The sequence below is a fragment of the Myotis brandtii genome, unplaced genomic scaffold, assembly GCF_000412655.1.
Source record: "Myotis brandtii unplaced genomic scaffold, ASM41265v1 scaffold833, whole genome shotgun sequence".
Taxonomy (NCBI): domain Eukaryota; kingdom Metazoa; phylum Chordata; class Mammalia; order Chiroptera; family Vespertilionidae; genus Myotis; species Myotis brandtii.
In genome coordinates this window covers 519,490-543,427 of record NW_005371384.1, presented here as the reverse complement: position 1 = coordinate 543,427, position 23,938 = coordinate 519,490, and the positions used below count along the sequence as shown (strand labels likewise).

The window sequence follows — 23,938 nt, the reverse complement described above, 5'->3', positions numbered from 1 at the left end:
GGTCAGGCCTGTTTTTCTCATAGAAGGGAAGTTTCTGGTCACTTGAATGGTTGTAGTTGATTTGTAGTTGATGTTTCACCCTGTGGTTGCCTGGGGAGTGGCTGGAGAAACAGAGCCTTATGGAAGGTGCGATGCCAGTGTGGCCAGCCCAACCCTGGGGCATGCTGGGGGAGGGTGCTCAGAGGCAGAGGGGGCCTTTGGGATCACTCCCCTGAGGCTCTGGCCTCCGGGCCTGTGGAAGCTTCCAGGCCTCGTCCCTATGGGATGGGAATCAGGCACTTGGATCTCATTGTCCCTGTGAGAGGCTGTAGGGTACGTCATAGGAGCCATTCTCTAGATGGGGGTCAGCAGGCCAGAGGGCTGCCCACGCCCGCATGGTGCTCTCTGTACCCTCTTTGGGTGTTTTCCAAGGCAGCAGAGCCTTCGGTGGTGGGCAGAGCCCGTGGCACGCGAAGGCAGACCATTTGGGCCTCTCCGTTCCCGTTCCTCTCACAGTCAGAACATTGCAGGTCGCCAGGATAACACTTCCTCTGCCCGCGGCACAGCCAGTGCCCCAGGGGCCAGCAGGGGTGTGAGAAGGTGCCAGACACCGCGGGTCCCTCCCTCCGCTTTCCTGCCCTTCCTCTCTGCAGACCTGTGAGCAGGCTGGCCGTTATTTTTATCTGGGGACACTGATGTGGGCGGCATGTGTCAGTGTCATCTGGTAAATGCGGCTGAATTATCTGTTGTCCAAGGTACCCCCAAATAAGTAGTGTTAAGTGTGCTAAGCTGTTCACGTTTAAAAATACAGTCAGGCTGGTGGAAGATAATTTGCTCATGGTGCTGACATCACAGCTTAGGCACAGAGCTGTCAGTTCCAGAGCCCACGATGTATTTTTACCCTTTGGGTTTTGGGATCATCAGACAGAAGGGCTCACACTGTTTTTCAAAGCCATCATTCTTGTGTCTGAAATCCACAAGAGAGAAAACGGCCACCGTCCGGGTCGGACGGAGGCACAGGTGGTGGACACCGACCAGCTGTGTGCTGGGTGAGGGCCAGCTCCGTGCCGAGTCTGGGAAGCAGCTGCTTGGTGTGCAGGTGTGTGGCCTATGAGGCCCTCTGGTTTCTAAAGGCTGTTTCGGGGGCGCCCCTCATAGGCCTACAGTAGAGCCCCTCACTGCACTGGCCCTGGTGTTATTCAAGTGCCCGCGTCTTGCTGTGTTCTAATAAGTGCTCCACGGGGATAGGAGTGTGAGCTTGTCGCTCTAGGCAGTGGCTCTCCCCTGGCGGTGACTTTGCCCCCCACAGATATTTGGAAAGGTCTGGAGATACTTTTGGTTTCCACAACTGGGGGTGAGAGTCAGGGGCTGCAACTGGCATTGAGAGGGTTGAGACCTTTAGTGCACCAGGCAGCCCGCCCCCCCAAGAAAGAATAATGCAGCCCCAAATGTCCATAATGCCGAGACTAGACAAACCTGTTCTAGCCGCTGTCTCCTTCTCCCACCAACCGGCCTGTGGCTTCATAGGAGGTGCTGGTCAATGCAGGGGAAGTGACCGTGCTGGCTGGCAGCCCTGAGTCACAGGGAAGTGTCTATTAGATCGTCCTGTGCAATGTCAGGATCGAGCTGGATTTTACGGGGCTGATGAACAAGGGATGGTATCCACCCATCAAGACCAGGCACCTGGTCTTGGAGAGCAGGTGATTCCATATCCATCGCCTCATTCAGTCTTCACCACCATCCTGGGCCTGATGGGACACGTGTCATCGGCCCCATTTTGTAGATGACCAAACTGAGGCCCAGTGAGGTGAACAGGGTGCCCAAGGTCACATCCCCCACATGGCCGGTCTTCTTGTCTGTTCACGAGATCATGTCTTACTAAGGACAACACACCCTTTCCGATCTCAGAGCTCCCTCTCCTCTCTTGGGTTGTGTCAGATTCCGTGTTGATGAGGAACCATTCGCATCCTAGCATCCACCCTTTTTCCTTTAAAAAAAACACAAAACTGCCTTTTACAGCCTAGTCCAGAATCATCCCTGCTCATGCCCTCTCTGACCGTATTCCGAGGCCAAGCTCAGGTCTAGCAGGGAGGTCACCTCTGAGGAGAGGGACCAGAAGATGCCTGACCCTGAGCCTTAGCAGTATTTCCTCCCTAGGACTGCCCTCGCCTCAGAGTCACCCCTTTATTTATTCAGTTAACCCAGCAAATACTTGCTGAGAACTCACCGTGTCGTAGTTGCCGGCCCAAGTGGGAGAGGCCATCACTGAGCACACACACACCAACACGTGTGTCCTTCCAAATCTGGTGCGTGGTGTGACGAAGAGTGAACAAGATACCGTGATGGACAGGAACAAGAGTGGAGGCCTCTGGGAGGGAAGACAGGTTCAGGAGCTTGAAGGATGAGCATGTGAGCCAGCTTCTCAAGGCCCAGAGGAAGGGTGTCCCCAAGCCCTGGTGAGCAAAGCTCAGTGCGGTGGCGCCCCTAGGTTTGCCTGGAAACAAGATGGACTTTTCTTCCCCAATTCTTCCAGTGGTTCAGTGAGCACTCCCAGCATCAGAAATACCTTGAAGGCCTCCTTTCAAATCAAGTCAACAAGAGTCCCACACTGCTGTTTTATACCCAGCTCTACTTCCTGCCATATACATGAGGGAGGCAAAGAACAGAGAAAGACATCAAAGGGCTTCCAGTCTAGCCAGGAAATGAAATATCTTGTGAGATTGTTGCTAGGTGGAACATCAGCTCCTGGTAGAGGGCCCCCCACCCTTGTTGCCAGCTCTGGTTCAGTCACCTGTCATCAGTACCACCCACGTTTCTCCCTTCTCTCTTCAGGGGCACCATCACCCTTGCCTGGCTCTGATTCCCGCCACACACTGGCAAAGTGGGGGAGGTCAGACAGACTGCCCCATCACACCTGGCATGGATGTCCTTGGTCCCCGACTTGGGAAGGCCAGGGAAGCAGGGTGTCTCCCCTGCCCTGGCGACTGTCATTCTCATGGTGAACAGCCCTGCCACCCTTTCCTACATGGAGAATGGAAGACTGGGAGATCTTGGGGATGGCCCGGTCCCGAGGCTGGGTGGGAGTCAGATCACCCAGCCCTGTCTGGCTTCTGAGCCCACTGTGTGTGCTCACGACACACCAGTGGCTTCCAGACATCAATTTTAGCAGCAGAGCTATTTTTCCTAAACTCGACTTCGGGCGTGTCCTCAGCCATGTGAAACTGACCCAGCGGAGGGGTTCTGCCCGGAATCAAGGCCCGCTAAGCCTCTGCCTACCCATTGCCCGTCAGCCACCCCCACAGGTGACCCGAGGCTCCTTGGAGCAACATGAGGGCCATCTGGTCTGCGGCCCGGAGCTCACCGCTCACTGAGAGGGCCTGAGTGCTTCCTTCAGAGCCACCCCTCCCCTGAGGCACTGGGCACAGCGCCGACGTCAAGTCCAGATGGGGAGGACCAAACGGAATGGCATGTTGTAATCGCGGGCCCATCCAGACGGAGACATGCAAACAGCTTCCATGCATGTCTTTGGAGGAAAGAACAGGCGTGACCTTCGCTTTTACGTCTATATCCACATGTGTTTCCCAGAGGCAGGGCAGGAGGCAGGATCCCCATTTCACAGATGCGCATTGTGGCCGCCTACGGAATGTCCTCCTCTCTCCCAGCCCCCGTCCACGTGCACCGCCCAGGGCTGTTTCTTGACTGTCGTTCAGAACACGTTCTGGGATACAGCTTGATAAAAGATGTGAGCTCCCCCGTTACGGCTTCCCTGAGGAATAATGACCTATAAATGCTAATGTGACTTTTGAAGACTTCGTCTCTAGCAAGGTTCAAAGCCACGGGTAGACTTGGGCTTCAGGCTGAGTCATTCTGGAATCCCCATTATAGGCCAAATCTTTTCGTGAGCATTTCAAGGGGTTTTCTCAAATTCTATAAATAGTTTAATAACGCCTGTGTAATCATCTATTTTTACCGCCAGCTTTCCAGACGGTTTCAGAAGTAACGGGGCTACTCATTGAGAGCGGGATTTCACAGCCTTCAGTTTCCGATTGCTTCCAGAGCATGGCCTGTGGGCCTGGCCCCGAGCTGTGGGGCCCCAGACAGACTTGCTGCCTGGAGGAGGTGCCCTGACCCTCTTGGTAGAACCTGACCAGGCAGTAACTCTGAGAGCAGACTCCAGGAAGCTGGACAAGCTGGATTCTGGCCTCAGCTCCCTCTTACACACATGGGAAAGCCTGGGCAGAACACTTGTCCACTGTATACCTCGTTTGTCAAATTGCAGAACGGGGTCATAGTAACCCTTTTCTATTTCTGAGGGTGCTCGCCTCTGTTTCATCACTCGATCGCCTCGTTGACCCTGTGCAGGTCAAATAGTCTCTTCCCATTTTATAGATGAGGACACAGAGTCACAGACAGCCACCAACCCTTTCTTCTTGCTCCTTGAGCTGAGGCCATAGTGACCACACTCCCCTCCGTACAGAGAGCTCTGTATAATGGATTATACCTACCTGTGTGGGGCCAGACCCTGGTGAATACCTGCCTCCACGCCCACAGCCACTCTGGGTGGACGGCCACCAGGCAGGGAGGAATTCCAATTGTGCAGAGCTGACAGCTGGGCTCGCTCCCCTGGGGGACCTGCAGGGAGGAGGCAGGCAGCTATCCTGTCTGCAGGTGGCTTTTTCACACAGGACGCCTGTGTAACAGACATTTTGCTGGGAGAAAGGGCATCACACGCAGAATCAGAGACCTGGGTTTGAGCTCTAACAGCTTCGGAAGGCTGGTCAGATCCCCAGACGACCTTGTCCTCAGTGTGGGACACCTGTGGGATAGATCGATAACGCTGGTGGGAATGCCGGCGGGGAAGGTGCTGTGTAAATGTAGGTGGTATCATATCACCCAAAGCAGGCAAGCAGCAGGTGAGGCCACGGTGCCACACCTGCACAGTCTACTGTCTGGTTACTGAGAGCTGCCCCAGGTCTGTGGACTTCAGTGCTCCCCACTCACCTGTCCCTGGCAAGTGGTACCTGCAGGGTCTTCCTGAGGCTAAATGAATTGGGCAGCCCAGTCCTTTCTTCCTGCTCAGGCTAAAAGGTAAAGTTCAGCCTCTTCTGAGGGCTTCCCAAGGCCACAGCCACAGCGGGTGCCAGCTCCCCGTGCTGAGAAGGAGGCTTCACGCCTGCGTGAGTGTGAGACAGAATTCCCACTGACTTCGCAGCTTCACCCCACTGCATCCCAGTGCCCTCCCCCCCCCAACCCTCCCTCCACACACGGATCAGCAGAGCTGAGCTCACCTGACCTGAATTTGCCATCTCAGAAATGTCCTGAGTGCTCACATCCTGGGAAGCTTGGAAAATGTCTCCAGAATAGTCTAGATTCAACTGGAAGCGGCTGATGGGGGTTTCCAGCCATGGTGTGTCCCCTTGACCTGGAGCCAGGGCCAGGGCGAAGGCGTTCTCAGCCACAGTGCCGTGAACCATTAGTCGCCGAGAATATCCCCAGTGATTTTTTTTTTTATTATTATTAATAGTTAAAGGGTTGGCATTTGGGGCATGATTTTCATGGCTATTGATTACAGCAGATTCAAGATCATCACCATAATGTCACTCTCTCTTTATTCTTTTCGGTGGGATTCAAAGAGCAGCACTCACCACCAGCACGTAGGGAATTGGACACGAAGCTCAGGGGAGTATGAGGCGTGTGTGAAAGCCACACTGGAGGGCCTGTGTTTGCAGTGGGCAGCTCTTCTCTCTGTCTGTGGTCTGGGGATCTGTCAGAGGGCCCACTTGGGTCTGGTAAATCATATGGGAAGCCCATCTCCAGGTCCACAGTGATTGGTCTGAGGGATGGTCATTTGCTGAGCAAGACCAATTAGAGTTCTTCCCCGAGATTTGTGGGTTGGACACGAGGAAAGAGGGGATCTGTCTTCCTTGGGCTCATGAGCAATTATGGTGGAGACTGGGAGCTGCTGACAGCCTTTGGCAGGAGAGAAAGTGGCCAGCATGCACAAAGCCAAGAGCCCGTGGACCGGCTGTGTCCATGGGCCCGCCCCTTCCTCACATAAGGCACCTCAGGCCCTTTGTGCTTAAGCTAGTTTGAGAGGGATTCTCTCTCACAGCCGAATCCGAACAGTGTTGGGGGAGGGGGCAGAGCAGAGTGAAGCAGTGGAGTGGGGAGGGCTTTGGCATTATGTGGGCAGGTGTCTGGGCCATGGGGTGCAGGTCAGGGATACTCAGAGTTACTCAGGGATACTGAAGTGGAAAAGGATGCGCCCAACAGCAAGGAGCAGTGCGGGGCCCAGGGGACATCAGAACTCAAGGCAAGCAGCCAATCTCCTGCTCACACCAGCCTCTGAGATGCCTGCTTCCTCCACACACAACAGGGAGCCACAGCAAACAGTTGCCAGGGCTGGAGTGGCCTCTAGGTCAGACTCCCACTATTCCAGAACCAAGGTGTGGCTGAACCCCAGGACCAGGCCTCAGGGCCCAGCTGGACTGAGCCAAGCCTGGCAGCTGTGGCCACAGTGTGGCATGATGGCCAGCTGTGAGTCCAGCCTGGCGGGCGTGCCCCTTGGCTGGGGCTGCACACACACAGCCTGCCAGGAGGAGGGGGTGGCCAGGTCTGAGGCTGTCTTGGTGGCCAGATTGACACAGGATACAATGACCAGGTCTCTCTGTCACTTGCTTAAACACATATTATGCGCCAGGTACACCACACCTGTCACTCCTTAAAGCCAAGGATGTCTGTCTGACCCGGTCAGGGTGACGCCAAGACCTGGGTCTTCAGCCCTCCCCACTCCCTGGGTCATCTTTCCATGATGCGGCCTGAGTGGGTGCGTGAGAGGCAGGGCCCGTGGGTTGCTGCCCGAGGAGCACTGCCCAGGACGCAGATGCTGAGCCCTGTCACCCTTCTTTCCTCTCCCGCCTCCGGCTCCGCTCAGCTAGAAGTCTAATCCCCGGCTCTCAGCCCCCTCCGTCCTCCCGTGGGGCCCAGGGACCCATCAGGTCAACAGAAGAGAGGCCTGCTGCCGCACTGGTCAGTTCTCTTTGGTCCCAAGTCACAGAACCCAACTGGAGGTGGCTTAGCATCACTGATCCTTCTTCATAAGGATCCGCAGGCGTCCCCTGGAGCCCGAAGGCCCCAGGAAGGAACAGGAACTGGCACACTCGGGTCCTCTCTCGGGCCAGGGGAGGTTCATCAGCTCGAGGGCCTCCAGGCCTTCCTTGACTCCACCTTGAAAGGGAAAACTAGTCCCAAGTAAGCAAAGGAAGCTCACCCTCTGACAAAAATGTCACCCACCAAAATGAAACAAATGCACAAGGATGCACAGGATAGGCGGGAAGAGTATACCTGGGGAGTGAAACGGGAGCCACAAATGAAAGAAAAGGTGAGGCCGACAAGCCTACAGACCCTCTGCGTTCAAGTCTTAGATGAAGAAAAGCGTGGCCGCAGCCTGTTTCCTTTGAACAGGGCGGCCTCTTGAGCAGAGATGTCTGACTGCTTATGGCGGACTGTTTACCCATCCAGTCCTGCATGGTACTGGCCACCTAGTGGGAACTGGGTACCATTCTAGGGGGCGTGAACTTCCTTTCTAGGGAAGAGTCAGAGCAGCAACAAATATGGGACCTGATGCAGGTGCTGAGGGCTGGGAGGAAAAGGCAGAGGGTCTGGGTCGTGAGGTGGGGCTGCTCTCCCAGAGGGGCGGTGAGGGGCAGCCTCCCTGAGGAGCTGGCGTTGGAGCGGAAACCCAAAGGAAGGGAGCGTTTGAGCCAAATAAGTAGAGCACCTTCTATTTGAAAGTTATAAAAAAATTCTGTCGAATATGCTTTTTAAGCTCTCCAGCCAGTGATCTGGGAGAAGAAAGACTGGGACCAACTCGAAGCTGGGCCATGACCTGCTCCCCAATACCCACCCCTCTACAGCCAGTGATCTGGGAGAAGAAAGACTGGGACCAACTCATTGCAGCTGGGCCATGATCAGCTCCCCAATACCCACCCCTCTATCACCCCATCCCTACTTCTCAGGGAAAAAGAAACTTCTTGCAGTTTCTCCTCCCACCGGGGCCATGGCAGCGGCCACCTCTCTGCACAGAAACCGACCAGAGTCCCCAGGGATGTGGAGTGTGGATGGGCAAAGTTCCCCTGGTCATTTGTCTTAAAGAGAAGAAGAGGGAATGATGGCGAGTTTGTAGGGATTGGCTGCACTGTGCATCTACTTCAGGAGGTTTCGGAGGAATACACTGATTCTTGTGCCTTCCCCCTCCCTTCTCTGGGGCAGCGTCTCCCGCGTGGCTGCTGGCCCCGCCTGGCGGGGGGTGTTTTCCCCTCTGCCTGGGTTGCAGCTGTTTTTGGCTTGACCACAGGACTCTATCATGCCAGAGTTCATGTGGTTATCCAGAGCAGGAAGAATTTCCCAGAATGCCTTGTGAAACCTGAGACACTGAATGGCTTTCAGGGCTTATTGATGTGGCCAGTGCAGGAAATAGCAATACGTCAATAAATAGTTTTAGGCAGGAAACGGGGCTTAAATGGTAGCCTTAAAGTTTGGGGAACGGCACTAGGGGTTGCTGGGAGGGAGCCTGCCAGTCTGATGAGAAGCTGGGGCCAAGTACCAGACTTTGAAATGGCTGCCACCAATCGGAGGCCCCTTGCTGGTTCTGGATGCAAGAGACTGAGTTTGAAGCGGAGCTGGGACCCAGGGGACGGCTGGTTTGGGTTGGCAGAAAGCTCCCTGTTCCAGAGGAAAAGCTGGCAGCCTGCGCTGTGTGTGCCCAGAGGAGACACACAGGCTGGTTTTGGTGGCCTCTTGGCTGGCATGTTCGCAACCCATTTCGCCACCCCGTTAGTGAGAATCGCCACCAGTTGGCCGATCACACTCGAAGCGTTCCACTGCCCTCATTTAAAAAACGAAGGAGAAGGGGCACATCTTGCCAATTTCTTCTTCACTAGCCTGTTTTTCTGGCTATAAAGAGATACATTCACAGAAGAGCAAAGAAATGCAGAAAATAATGAAAAGTTAAAAAATAAGGATCATTCACAATTCCACTATTGTGAAACCACTACTGTTAACACTTGATATTCCTCCTCTTTTTTCAAAAATGTATTCATGGATAAGATTATATAGTACATACCATTTTGCCTTTGCTTTCTCTTTTTTACTTGTCATTCATTCGATAGCCATTTCCCATGCTGTTATAAACTTTTCATAAACATAATTTTTAATGTTTTTTGATTTTTAAAGAGAGGAAGGGGTGAGAGAGAGAGACATTGATGTGAGAGAGAAACATCAATCAGTTGCCCCCTCTGCATGCACCCCTAACTGGGGATCAAACCTGTAACCTGGATATGTGCCCTGACCAGGAACCGAACCCTACCTTTTGTTGTGCAGGATGATGCTTCAATCAACTGAGCCACACTAGCCAGGGCCATAAACATAATGTTTGATGGGTGCATGAATCATCATTTAATTTATCACTCCTCTATTGTTGGACACTTACGTGGTTGAATTCTTGTGTGCATTAAGCTTATTTTTCCTGTTATTTTTAATTATTTCCTTGTGCTAATTACCCAGAAGTGCAATTACTGGGTCAAACAATAAGAACACCTTTAAAGCTTATTTTAAGATTTTTTGTGAAAGCGCTACTGATTGACACTCCCCATCCACAAGAGTTCCTGTCTCGCTGCATCCTTCCAGCATTGGCAATGATCAGTTTTCAGCTTTTCTAATACAAGGGGCCGGTGTGTGTGTGTGGGGGGCGGGGCAGGGGTGACTTTCATTCAATTGCTACTGAGATTTAATTAATTTTTTGACATTTGAATTACCTTTTAATGCCCTTTACCCTTACCCTTTGTCACATTTATTGCAGATATTTTTCCCAGAATATTATTGCCTTCTAAGAGTGTTTATACTATTTTGTTGCATTCCTCTGTTGTGTTAATATATAGAAAGCCCTTCTTTATCCAGAAATTTGACAAATACTCAATTTCATTTTCTTCAAGTTCTTATGGTTTGTCCTTTAAAAAAAAAACAAAAAAACACACACATTTACCTCTTTATTCCATCTGGAATTCATCTTAGGGCCCAGTGTGAAGGGAGACTCTAAATTATCCTCTCCCCCCACCCTCTCACACTTAGACCGCTGTCTCTGCGCCGTGGCTTCAGTGAATAATGCTTCCTTTGCCACTGATTTGTGGTTCTTCGGGGACCATGTGATGAACCCGATGGGTGCCGAATTTGTTTCTAGGCTGTCCGATGTAGCTGTCCATTCTTAGGTCAGTTCCATACCCTTTTAATTATTAAAGTTTTGGATAGGTGAAAAGAAATACAGCTCCTTATAGTTTTGTTTGTTTTGTTTTGTTTTTAGCTATCTCCCCTGTTATTCTCTCAAAGTACTTTCAGGATAATTTTTTTCAAGTCTCCATTCCCCCTTACCCTCCAATGTTCCCATTGGAATATAGAGTACAAATTGGTGCTGAACCTGTGAACCACTTTGCGGAGAATTACCGTCTTTGCAATGCTGTCCACCCACTAAGGAACACTGTGTATCTTCCCTTGTTTTCAGACTTTCTCTTAAATCTCAGTTCAATTTGCAGTTTTCTTCATAGAAATCTTGTACATTCCTTAATGTCACTTAAGAATTTATATTGTTTTACTTAATGAGCTTTTGTGCATTAAATTATCTCACTGATTAATCCTATCATAGAAAAACTGTAGGCTTCTGTTTATTAATTATGCATTTAAATACAGCACTAGTTCATAAGTTAGTTCGTAAACTCTCTTATTAATTCTAATCTTTATTAGAGAGTTAGTTCGTAAACTCTCTTATTAATTCTAATCTTTAGAGAACTAGAGGCCCAATGCACGAAATTCGTTCAAGGAGCTCAGCCCTTGCAGCCCCAGCTTCGTCCAAAAGGTCATCCGGACGGACGGTCGGTCCGCCGTCCGGTCTAATTAGCATATTAGCTCTTTATTATATAGGATTCTCTTGGGTTTTGCATATATGTAATTATGTTACTAGTAAATCATTTTATCTTCTTCCTTCCAAGAGTCATGGATGTTTTGCTGTTTTTTTAATCAGGCCCATTGATGTACTATATTATGTTGGCAGGTTTCCTGATACTAACTCATCTTTGCCTTTCTGGGATAAAATCTACTTGGTTATTGTGGATCTATTTGCTGGTATTTCATTTAGTACTTTCACATCTATTCACATTAGAGAAATTAGCCATAGACTTCCTTGTTTGAAATTTACTATCATTATGAGATTTGGGTAATAGGGAACTGGAAAAGCTTATCTTTTTCTATGTTCTGGATCAATTTGCAGAGCAGAGTAGTTATCTAATTGTTTTAAAGTTTGAATAACTTACCTAAAAAAATCATAAATGTAGACACCTCTTAATTCTTTCAGAACTTTTTATTTTGTTTTATGACCTTTAGTCTTTTCCAACTTTTTATTTCTATTTTTTTTTAATAAAGTTTGGTATATTTCTTTTTTTAAATCACCTATTTCATCATTTTTTCCGAAATCATCAGCATAGTGTTATAAATAGCTTTTATCTCTCTTTTTATCTACTCCATATCTACTTTCAATTTTGTTGGTATTTCTAAATTTATTTCTAGTTCTTGATTTTATATATAATTTCTGGCTTTATCAGTAGTATGTGCTAAATTCAATAGTATATTTTACTTTACTCCATATATCCAAATTTTAGCATGTAATAAATATTTTGAAATATGAGACATTTTACATTCTTTTTTTTATACTAAGTCTTCAAAAACTAGTGCCAATTTTATACCTTACAGCACATCTCAGTTTGTGTATTATTTTTCATTGTGGTAAAAAGAAAAAACACATAACATAAAATATACCATATCTCAACCATTTACAAGTGTACAATTCATTCATGTTAAGTATAAGTCACATTGCTATGCAACTCATCTGCAAAACTTTTTCAACTTGCCCAAAATAGAAACTTTAACCCATTAAACAACTCCCCGTAGCCCCTTGCCCCCAGCCCTGGCAACCACCATTCTTTCTGTTTCTACTCGGTACCTACTGGAACATACAATGTTCTGTGACTGGCTTATTCACTGAGCCTAATGTCCTCATGGTTCACCCGTGTTGTAGCATGTGTCAGCCTTTCCTTCCTTTTCAAGGCTGAGTAATATTCCATTGTCTGCATAGACCACTTTCTATCACTCATCCATTGATAGACACTTGGGTTGCTTCCACCTCTTGGCTCATGTTGAAAGTGCTGCTGTGAACATGGGTATGCAAATATCCTGCTTTCGGGGTTTTTTTTATATATATCCAGAAGAGGAATTGTGGGGTCGTATTGTGATTATATTTTTAATTTTTGAGGATTGCCATACTGTTTTCCATGGCAGCTGTATCCTTTAGGTTTTTTGGGGGGTTTTTTAAGACAAGCACATGGGTGGGATTTTTTTTTCCCCAAACATCTGCTATGTAAGATTCTTTCTCTTGCTTTCACTCATAGCTGGGTGTGTTCTTTTATCCTCAAGCATATGAAGATGTTGCCTCAGTGTCTCTGAATTTTAACATTAAATGTACAAGTAAATGGTCAACAATGTTGTTGTGCCTTTGTGAGAAATCTAGGGGTTATTTTTTTTTCCTTCACAGCTATTTGTAGAATTTTTTCTTCTCTTTGAAATTAAAATGAAAATTCTCTTGCTAAGTAAATGTGAGCTCCCAACATCCCTCTACCTGGAATCCCCAGTGGCTTTTAAGACCTTTTCTTGTATCGTAGCTACGAGTTAACATGTCTTATCTTAGCCTTAATGCAATGGCTGGCACTCAGTCGGGCAATAATACTTTTAAGAATGAATGAATGGCCCTAGTGGTTTGGCTCAATAGATAGAGCATCGGCCTGTGGACTGAAGGGTCCCGGGTTTGATTCTGGTCAAAGGCACATGCCCAGGTTGTGGGCTCGATCCCCAGTCAGGGGCATACAGGAGGCAGCCGATCAATGATTCTCTCTCCCCATTGATGTTTCTATCTCCCTCTCCCTTCCTCTCTGAAATCAATAAAAATATTTTTTTTAAAAAGAAAAGAATGAATGAATGACTAATTTTTTCATTATCCTCTAGGCCCCTTGCAGGCAGGGGCTGTAGCTGTGTCTCTGCCCCAGTGCTGGGTCTCCGTAGACCCCTGCTGATATGCACCGGGCAGTGTTCTAATTTCCCTCCCTCGCGTGGGGGGCATGATTTGGGGGTTAGCAAAGGGAGAGCGCTTAGGCACAGGGAGTTGAATGGCTGACCTGGGGACCCTGAAGAACAGGTGCTGTGGCACTGCTCACCCATTCCCGTCCTTGAAAACGCGAGGACCAGCCCTTAGACGGCAGGCCCCGCAGCAGAGCAGGCAGCAGAGGGGGTGGTACCCGGCCCCGCAAGGCTGACTCATGTCTCTCGTTCCTCCGCAGAAGGACTTCACAGTGCGGGAGGCGCTGCAGCAGCAGGACGTGGAGCGCTGGCTGGGCTTCATCACCTTCCTGTGCGAGGTGTTCGGCACCATGCGCAGCAGCACGGGCGAGCCCTTCCGCGTGCTGGTCTGCCCCATCTACACCTGCCTCCGGGAGGTAAGGCCTGAGCATGCGATGTCTGTGATGGAAACTCCGCCTGGGGCACCAGGAGAGCCATGGCGGGGGACCAGTTATAAAGCGATTATCCTTGGTAAAGAGAACCGTCCCCTCCCCCTGCTGTTTACCAAAGCCAGGTCTTTATTGATTGCGTTTACATATAAAGGTAAATGGCCCCCAAAGAAAGCATTGCTGACTCAGGCTGCAGGAACTCCTCACTGAGGACGCTGCCTGCAGTGAGTATTATTATTTGAATGAATGGATCTTGGGCCTGGGTCGGTTCCCATTGAATTACTTATTTTTTTTAAAAAAAAAAGATTTGCTTCTGAAAAAGAAAGAAAGAAGAACAAGCCAGAACTTTTGAGAAGCAAGAGGTCAGTGGGGTACTTTCTGGACCAGGCACGATTGCCCCTTTAGAAGGTCGCCCTAGCTGCTGTCCGCACAGAATTGGCAGTGGCACATGTGGGCTGGGGGCTGAGGGGGCCGCTGGATCTCCAGGGAGAGGTTGGGGGCTGGGAGCAACGCTGAGAAAATGAGGATGGAAGGACGGTTTGCAGCCCAGTTATACTTTTTGAGTTAGTTCCAACAGAACCTGCAGACACGAGCTACAGAGAAGGGAGAAAGTGCTGGGGGCTCCGTGGTCAGGATGGGGAGTCCGGAAGAGAAGTGGGGGGAGGAGGGGTGGACACCAGGAGCCGGTTTTATGTTTGGGTGACCTGCTGGTCGTCCCCAGGGCACCGTCATGTGGTTGCTCAGGTGGAAGTGTCTGAAGATAAGGAGAAGGTCATCCTGGGGACACGGATTGAGCGTCATGTTGATGTGTACCTGGTGCTTAGGGCTGGAGACTCGATGGGGTCACCCAGGGAGAGGGTGCAGGTGGAGGGGAGGACAGGAGCCAGCAAGGGGCGGGGGGAGAGGGGGAGTGACCCGAGGCAGAGAAGGTTCCAGGAGAGCGTGAGGATCATCGCAGCACTCTTTCCTGGGAGCAGGGCAGCCTACCTCACATGTGCCGTACCCCCCCCCACCCCCCACCCCAGCAGCAGGTCCCAGGACCCAAGGAGGAGTGGCCTCTGGGGAACCGATAAAACCCCAGAGAAGTGGCCTGAGTTTAGCAACAAGGAGGTCAGGGGGCCGCGGTGTCAGTGGGGTGAGCACGGGAGCCACACGGGGCCCCGCTCAGGAGCCGGTGGAGTGTGGGGCCTGAGTGTGGACTAGTCTTTGGAGAAGTGTTTCTGTGGAAGGCACTTGTCAGCTGCAGGAGACGTGTGGGGCCAAGGGACAGGTCTGTGTTTTTGAAGGAAGGATAGTAGAGCCGTTGAGGGGAAGGGGCGGGGGGGGGGGAGGGTACCTGCAAATGTTCCTGAAGCATCGTTTCTGGGGAACAGGGTGCTTTTCCAGGCTGCGTGGCTGCCGGGGAAGCAGAGCGCAGGCCCTCCTGGGCGCTTCGTAAGCCCGCAAGCCTCCGCCCGGCCACAGAGCCAGACCTTCTCCTAACACACGCTCTCGGATTCAGATGGTTTCTCAGGCTCACACGATGGTCTCTCCGACTGTCTTTCACTCACAAAGTGTGTGAAGCTCAGAATGCAGCTCTGTGTCCCGTACCTCTTTGGGGATGATGTGAAGGCAGGAGGCAGGACGCTGGCCCAGGTGGCCTCCAGGGGCCCTCCCGTCCTGGCCTGAGTTGCCCTGAGCCCCTGACAACCCACCTGAAGGCAGAAGGCAGCACTTTCTAGGGCAGTGACCTGGATTGTCCCCACACGTTCCCTCTGCGTGATCCGGGCACCTCCCGGCATCGCCGTCACCTGCTCCCCGAGCAGGAAGCAGGGCTGAGCACTGCCCCGGCTGCCGGGACACTCTGACACGGCCTGTGGCAGTGCGCACACGCTGGTGTGAGGTCCGGAAGGTGCCAGGAGGGCTGCGCCGACAAGAAACAAGGACCCTCCCCTAGCGCCCACTGGTTTGATGCACTGGACTCCGTGGGAAGGTGTCACGATCCCCGACCTCTGCCGTGCTTCGTGGTAAACACGAGGAGTAAATAAACCATCTGTGGCTCCCACCGTTCTGTCAAAGAGGAAACCAGAGCCCCATGTTCCACGCCACCGCTCGAGGCCCCGTAGTGAGGCGGTTCAGGAGCTTAGCCCTGGGTTCCAATCCTGCCTCTTGCATTGCTTAGCTGTGCCATCTTGGGGGAGAGCTCGCCTGCTCTGAGCCTGTTCCTCGTTTGTGGAGAAGGGTCACGCTGCTCTACCTACAGGTTTGGGGAGGAAGACAGAGATGGAGAAGGTGCTAAGTACCCTGGGGCAACTAGGTTGGAATGTGGAAGAAATGCCCCAGGGACTTGCTCTAGGGTAGGACGGCTCCCTAGAGCAGTGGTTCTCAACCTTCCTAATGCCTCGACCCTTTAATACAATTCCTCATGTTGTGGTGACCCCCAACCATAAAATTATTTTCATTGCTACTTCATAACTGTAATTTTGCTACTGTTATGAATCGTCATGTAAATATCTAATATGCAGGATGTGTTTTCATTGTTGCAAATTGAACATAATTAAAGCATAGTGATTAATCACAAAAACAATATGTAATTATATATGTGTTTTCCGATGGTCTTAGGCGACCCCTGTGAAAGGGTCGTTCGACCCCCAAAGGGGTCGCGACCCACAGGTTGAGAACCGCTGCCCTAGAGTCTGGGGTCCTCCAGTCTGACTTAGGGCCTGGGCACACGCCCCATCTTAAAGGGGCACAAAGGCTGAATGCCCTTTGAGGGACACACAGTCAGTCTAGATCAGTGGTCGGCAAACTCATTAGTCAACAGAGCCAAATATCAACAGGACAACGATTGAAATTTCTTTTGAGAGCCAAATTTTTTAAAATTAAACTATATAGGTAGGTACATTGTTATTAACTTAATTAGGGTACTCCTAAGGCTTAGGAAGAGCCACACTCAAGGGGCCAAAGAGCCACATGTGGCTCGCGAGCCGCAGTTTGCCGACCACGGGTCTAGGCTACACCTCACCCAGAGCTCGGGAGCTCCCAATCCAGGGCTCTTTCCCATAGAGAACTCAGCGTCCCTGAAAGAGAAGATTGGGAAAGAAAGGTGCGCCCTGGGGATCTTATCAGCCCCTTTGGAGAGCCCGTGCCCTTCCCAGAATTCAGGAGACAGACACTTGAATTCTTAGTCACCTGCTGCCTCCCCTACCTTATCACACACATACTCATCCCCAGTCCTCACCCACAGCAGGTTAAGCCAGCTCTAAGAAGTTTCTGGAAGCCAAAGGCACTGCTGCTGCCTTTCCCCTTGCTGGAAAATTTTAGGCTTTTTCCCTGGGCCCTGCAGGCGGCTGGGCCCAAATCATCCGGCCCAGCCTGCCCTGGGGGCCTCCCGACTCCAGAACCATCCCCAGGCTCACAGTTCCAACTTCCCACTAAGGAGCATCCTGGCCATGCTCCAAGCCCCCCAACAAGACGTGCCCATGGCTGCACCCCAGAGTCCTGCTCAGTCCAGGTCCTCTTGGCGTGGGCCCAGACCCACCTCCCTGCCTCCCTGCGCCAGTGCACTCCTGGCACATCCTCACAGCTCCATCCTTCCACGTGGCCTTGGAGTAGGTGGTATTTAGTGCCGGTAACAGCACAGTCCGCAGCTCGGTCCAAAGCATGGCGTGCATTCTTTTCCCTTTTAACTCAGACAGCACCCGAGCATTATCATCCCCTTTTTCTAGAGAACAAAGAGGCCAGGCAGCTCGTCAGGGCCACGCGGCCAGCAGGCAGCAGCGTCCGCGTTGGAATCCAGGTCTGAGCGCCAGCCGAGTCCCTCCTCCTACCGGCCCCGCTTCCCTGCCTGGTGAGCAGAGCAGCTGCTCTCCTTCTATTCTCAGTCCACAGCCCAGCGCCTGCTGCGTGGCGGGGGCCGAATCGATCTCTGTGGAATCGATTCTGTTTTTGCCATAAATAGCATTTGCCAATCAGAGATGCTTCTTTGAGGGGCAGAGAGGAATACTTTTCAATGAGTCCTTTTATTGTTTAAGAGCCAGTGGTTTCTGCCAAGATGGTTTTCAAAGTGATTGAAGAGTGTTATTGACGACCCGAAGCTGCAGGCGTCTCCTGTCCTCCTGCTTACAGCTCGTGTTCGCCTCATGAGCCCTTTTTAATTTTTATAATGTTTTTAAATTTTTATGGTGGTAAGAACCCTTAGCATGCAATCCACCCTCTGAACAGATTGTTAAGTGTACAAAACAGTATTGTTATCTATAGGCGCAATGTTGTGCAGATCTCTAGAACTTACTCATCTTGCATAACTGAAACTTTGAACCCAGGGATTAGCAATTCCCTACTTCCCCCTCCTCCCAGACCTATGGCAACCACCACTCTGTTCTTTGCTGCTGTGAGCTTGACTGTTTAGATACTTCATGGAAGTGGAAATATGCAGTGTTGGTCCTGTGACTGGCTTATTTCAACACTTAGCTCGTTTCCAGATCTTGGCTACTGTGAGTCATGCTGCGATGAACATGGGACTGCTAATACCTCTTCAAGATCTTGATTTCGATTCTTCTGAATAAATACACAGCAGTGGCATTGCCGGGTCATCTGGTGGTTCTATTTTTAATGGTTTGAGGAACCTCCATACTGTTTTTCATAGCAGGTGCACCATTTTGCATTGCCGCTAACAATGTATAAGAGTTCCCATTTCTTCACATCCTTTCTAACACGTGTTGTCATATATACATATGCCATCCTAACAGGTATGAGGTGATATCTCATAGCTTTGTGTTTTGCATTCCTCTGATGATTAGTGACATGGAGCATCTTGTCCTCTCTGTTGGCTATGTGTAACCTTTGGGAAAATGTCGATTCAAGTGCTTCGTCCATTTTTTAAATCTGGTTATTAGTTCTTTTGCTATTGGGTTGTAAGCATTTCTTATATATTTTGAGAACTGACCCCTTATCAGGCACATGGTTTGTAAATAGTTCCCCCGTTCTGTAAGTTGTGATTCCACTCTAATTGTTTCCTTTGTTGGACAGCTTTCTAGTTTGAGGTAGTCTCGTTTGTCTAGTTTTGCTTTTGTGCTTTTGGTGTCATATCCATAAAGTCACTGTCAAGACCAATGTCATAAAGCTTTTCCCCTTTGTGTTCTTTGAGGAGTTATAGTTTCAGGTCTTGTGTTAACTCTTTAATCCATTTTGTTGTGTGTTATAAGAGTCCAATTTCATTCTTTTGCATATCCAGTCTTCCCAACACCATTTGTGGAAGAGTCTTTCCTCTTCCCATTGTGTTTTTTGGCACCTTTGTCAAAGATCAGTTGACCATATGCATAGATTTATTTCTGGATTCTCAACTCTGTCCGATTGATCTATATATCCATTTTGATTATTGTAGCTTTATAATATACTAGAGGCCTGGTGTATGAAAATTCGTGCACTCGGGGAGCAGAGGGGAGGGGGGTCCCTCAGCCTGGCCTGCGCCCTCTTGCAGTCTGGGAGCCCTCGGGGGATGTCCGACTAATGGCTTAGGCCCGTTCCCTGGGGAATCGGGCCTAAGCTGGCAGTCAGACAGACATCCCTCTGGCAGCCCGGGAGCCCTCAGGGGATATCTGACTAACGGTTTAGCTCCCCGTGGGGAGTGGGCCTAAGCCGTTAGCTGGACATCCTTAGTGCTGCCACAGAGACGGGAGAGGCTCCCACCACCCGCTGCGCTGGCCAGCCATGAGCCGGCTTCTGGCTGAGCAGCGCTCCCCTTGTGGAAATGCACTGACCACCAGGGGGCAGCTCCTGTGTTGAGCACCTGCCCCCTGGTGGTCAATTCGCATCATAGCGACCGGTCATTCCGCCACTAGGGTCAATTTGCATATTACCCTTTTATTATATAGGATTTTGAAATCAGTAAGTGTAATTCCTCCTGATTTGTTTGTTTTTTTTAATTGTTTCATGGTTATTTGGCTATTTGGAGTCTTTTGTGATGTCATATGAATTTAAGAATTATTTGTCTACTTCTGTAAAAAAAAATTCCATTGGAATTTTGATAGGGATTGCATTGAATCTGTAGATCACTTTGGCTAGGATGGACATTTTAATAATACTAACTCTTTCGACCCATGATCAGAAACAAGACAAGAGTACCCACTCTCACCACTCCTACTCAGCATATTATGGGAGGTCCTAGCCAGAGCAATTAGGCAAGAAAAAAGACATAAAATGCATCCAAATCAGAAAAAAAAGGAAGTAAAAATTATCTCTGATTATAGGACCTTATATAGAGAAAACCCTAAAGTCTCCCCAAAAAAACCTGTTAGAACTATTAAATGAATTTAGTAAAGTTGCAGGATGCAAAAATCAACATACAAAGTCCATCGCATTTCTACCCACTAGTAACAGACTATCTGAAAAAAAAAAATTGAGAAAATTATCCCATTTACAATAGCATCAAAAAGAAGAAAATACTTAGGAATAAACTTAACTACAGAAGTGAAAGGCTTGTACACTGAAAACTACAAACTGTTGTTGAAAAAAATTAAAGAAGATACAAACAAATAAGGTAGTTTTTCATAGCTTTCTAAGGACCCCTTCATCCTGCCAGAGTCCTCAACCAAACTGTGGCCGCTGTGATCAGGATTTCTTGCCCAAGCTAATGGTTTCATCATTTCCCATGTCAGCGGGAGCCAACCGGCCAGGGTTTAGGTCTGGTTCCCCCAGCACCATCCTCTCCCCCGCCCCCTTTCCTGACCCTGCAATGCTCTCAGCCCCCTCCACTCCTCCGTCACCTCTGTGACCCCGTGGGGATTCCACTAGCCTCCTCCCCGTTATCATTGAATGCTTTTCTCTGGGCCCCTTACTTTAAGAGCTTTGCTGAAAATTCCTCTGGCAGGGGTGCCGGTGTGGCTTTTAACCCCTTACACCTGTTTCCTTTGAACGGACTTGGCCCGTGCCTGGTGGACCTGCCTGAATACACCCCCTCTCATTCTTTCTCTCTGTCTTCCAATCTCTGCAGTCCACTCGACTCGTGATTCCCACCTTCCTGCCCTCTTCCGAGTCCGGCAGCCGTTGCCAGAGGTCAGGAGTAGAGAAAAGGAGGAAGGGAGGGGGTGCCTCTGTCAGGAATCTCTCATCCCTCTGCACCCCCCGCCCCTCTGACCCCACCAGCCTCTCCTTCTGGTTGGCTCCCTTACTCTCCTCCCCTCCAGGCCCCAGAAAGCCCATCCACCCCACCCTGCCCTTTCCAGAGGAAGGGCAGGGAGGGGGCAGGCACCTCTGGGGGGTGTCTGCAAGGGGCACCCCCCCAGGGATGCAACTGGCTGGGCTCCTGGAGGAGGCCGGTAGGCGCAGGCGGGGGAGAACAGGGAGGGCAGCAAGTCAGGCTTCTCAGGAAATGAAATTGCTCCGTGCAACAATGAGAGCCACTTTTTTAGCTTTTCGCATGAGCATGCATTCAATTGCTCACATTGTTTTGGCTCCAGGGGAAATCTGACATCGGAAAAGGCCGAGATGAAGTGGGTGTGGGTGGAGATCCTCTGCCGTTTCACAGGCTGAGTCTAGCAGCGCAGTCTTCCAGGCACCTTTCCTTCCAGGGGGACTCCTCCTTCCCTCCCCAGAGCAGGAGACGGAGCTGCAGTCAGCGGTTATTAGCTGGCAGGGCCCTCTGTGGCCAGAAGGGGCCCAGGTCGCCCGGGGCAGCTGTGCACCCTCCCAGGGAGTGGAGATTCGAAATCCTCCTCCACGCAGCCCAGTCGCGCAAGGCTGCACCACCTTGAGAAGCTCGGACAAACTGACAAATTCTCAGACCTCTCCTTCAGCCAGTTAAACCAAACTTTGTGGGGATGGGTTTGGAGGGAGGTAGACGCACGTTCTCCGTGTGACTCCAGCGTGCAGCCAACACTGGAAAATAGGAGTAGCTGCATCTTAGGTGCATTTAGTGAACGGCCACTGGTGAGCAGAGCTGGGGGAAGGGACAGCTGGGAGAGCCAGAGAGACTTGCGTTTGCGTCCCAGCACTGCCCCTCACTAGCTGTGGGGCCTGGCTCTAATTCTTTAACCTTTCTGAACCTCAGCTTTCTACCTGTAGCAGGGAAAGGATACTCACCCTGCAGGCTTGTTTTAAGGCTTAAAGTGCCTGCGATGGTCGTGTAAAGCAAGTGACAATGAGCTGGCATGCTGCAGGTTGTTGTGGAAAGCAACCCATGTTCCAGGCATGTCTGCTGAGAAGTGCCCCATCACAAACTGCCCCCGAAAGTCAGGTCCATTCTCCTAACCGGGCACCAAGGCCCCCCCACAATCACACACATACCCCCCTTTCCTGGAGAATCTCTGCTGAGTCCTGTGTGGCTGCAGCCACACTGTTCCCATTGTATCTCCACAGAAGGCTTCTTGCATTCCTCCCGCCTGGAGCTCGCTCTTCCTCTTCTTCCTACCTGACTCTTGTCCACCTTCCAGGCCAGACTCACTCCCCACCTGGTCCCCACCCTGCCCTGATTCACTCCTCCGTGACCCTGTACAGCACTAGCATCCACACGGGGCCCTTGCTCTCTGGACTTGACCTTTGCCTGGTGGTTGTACGAATGCCCTTTGACCTCTTCTTGGTCTTTTAAATCATTTCAGTCTTTCGTGGGTACCTGGGGGTAGTAGGCTGGGTCTTGTCTGTCACGTAACCCAACAGCATTCTGCTCAGGCTGACCTCTTCTTGGTCTTTTAAATCATTTCAGTCTTTCATGGGTACCTGGGGGTAGTAGGCTGGTCTTGTCTGTCACGTAACCCAACAGCATTCTGCTCAGGCTTCTGCGTTCGCTCAGTAAGCAGTGATTTGGTTTGAGACGATGCTACTTTCTCATTGAACTGCAGAGGTTCCCAGCTGTATTGGAAGAGGGCAACACATATAAATGGTGACCCTTCTCCAAACGGTTTACAATCCGCTTGGGTACCGCATCCCCCAAAATTTAGCAGCCATGAACATTTATGATGGGTTGTGCACATGCATATAGAAGAAGGGGGAATTTAGGGGTCTGGGCAGCTGCTTAGGGGCAGAGGGGAAGAGGAGACGAAGCTTAAGGGGCAGTGGGCTTTGCACAGGTATTGGTGGGGAGGGAGAAAGGGCTCTGGGAAGAAAGCTTTGAGTGGAGGCTTGGGGCCAGAGTGAGCCTGGTGCCTGTTTGTGTCTCTATGATAAAGAGAGGGTCTGAGGCGGAGTTGTGGGCAGGGGCTGGCTCCCAGCAGATGCATTTGGGTGGATGAAAGATGATACTGGAACCTTTGACAGTTTCTCGGCCGGAGAGCAACCCCACGGCAAGCGTACAGGAGAGTTTGTGTATTCATTCAGCAAACACCGAGGAAAATGCCACTTCTTTATTGAACGGAACAGTCTCCTAGACACATTTTCTACTGGAAATGGATTTAGATGAAGCCAAATCTGGGGCTCTCCCTGGCCAGGGCACAGTGGGAAGAACAGTGCTCAAATCAGGGTGAGGGGGGGGAGCAGGAATGTGGGAGAAACCAGCCTTCCCGAGGCAGGTACCCGGCCCCTGAGCACTGGTGTGGCCGCAGAATCCTCCAGGTCCAGCAGCTGCGGCTATGAATACCCCAGCGTAAGCAGCCATTCCTGTAACCTGCGCAGAAATAACTCCCCGCGGCCGTGCCCCCTCCAGAGATGCTGTCCCCCCCTCCCACTCAGCTTCCAGATAAAATCCGGGTCGCCCCCACCCCCCACCCTTTAACTGTTCCACTTCCTCAGCCAGACTCTGCGAACTGAAATGTGAAATCTGAAGCCAGTGTTCCCCCTAGCAACCATGGTAACACAGGATCTGATAGAGAGCCTGGAGTTATAAAAATACCAGCTTCCACCAGGCACTGGTTCCACAGGGAACCCAGTCTCCACGCCAGAACCGGTTTTAAACGGTTTTAAAACCCACGAGATTTCCAAGCCTGTCTCCGCAGGGCTCCGGGAGGGCATCTCCACTCCCCGAGGGAGGGGGCGGCTGCCAGGGCTGGGTAGGTTCTCCAAAACCTGGAGATTCAGAGAGGACGTGGCTCTCTGAGAACTAGGTCGCCGCATAAAGGGTATATGGGTGGGAGCAGGTTTTCTTAAACATCAAGTCTTCGGCATTTTTAAAAAGTTAGATGGGATTGCCTCCAGCCCTTAGAGTTGCCACCCAGGGCGTCTTCAGCGCCACCAGCCCTTCCCAGTGACACAGATGGGGAGTGATTGAAAGTAGTTGTAATTAACCTAACCGTTTTCTAGTAGGAACTCTACGTTTAAGGCCTCCGGTAGAGGTGGCTAAACTTCCCTGCTCAGGGCTAAAAAGGAAAACCCAGCTCTTCCCGCCCCCCACGGATGCCCCTTAGACATGGCCAGGACGGGGTTCACTTGCCCGCCTGAGCTCAGCGCCGCCT

At 50.7% G+C, this 23,938-nt stretch overlaps 1 protein-coding gene across 1 annotated transcript in view; it reads left to right on the top strand.

The window, feature by feature from the left end:
- Positions 1 to 23,938, top strand: part of CTIF (CBP80/20-dependent translation initiation factor) — a 257,814-nt gene that overhangs the window by 206,126 nt on the left and 27,750 nt on the right. Inside the window, exon 10 of the mRNA XM_005884497.2 lies at positions 13,413 to 13,568. Within this exon, the coding sequence (XP_005884559.1) occupies positions 13,413 to 13,568 (156 nt within the window). The remainder of the gene's footprint in view (positions 1 to 13,412; positions 13,569 to 23,938) is intronic.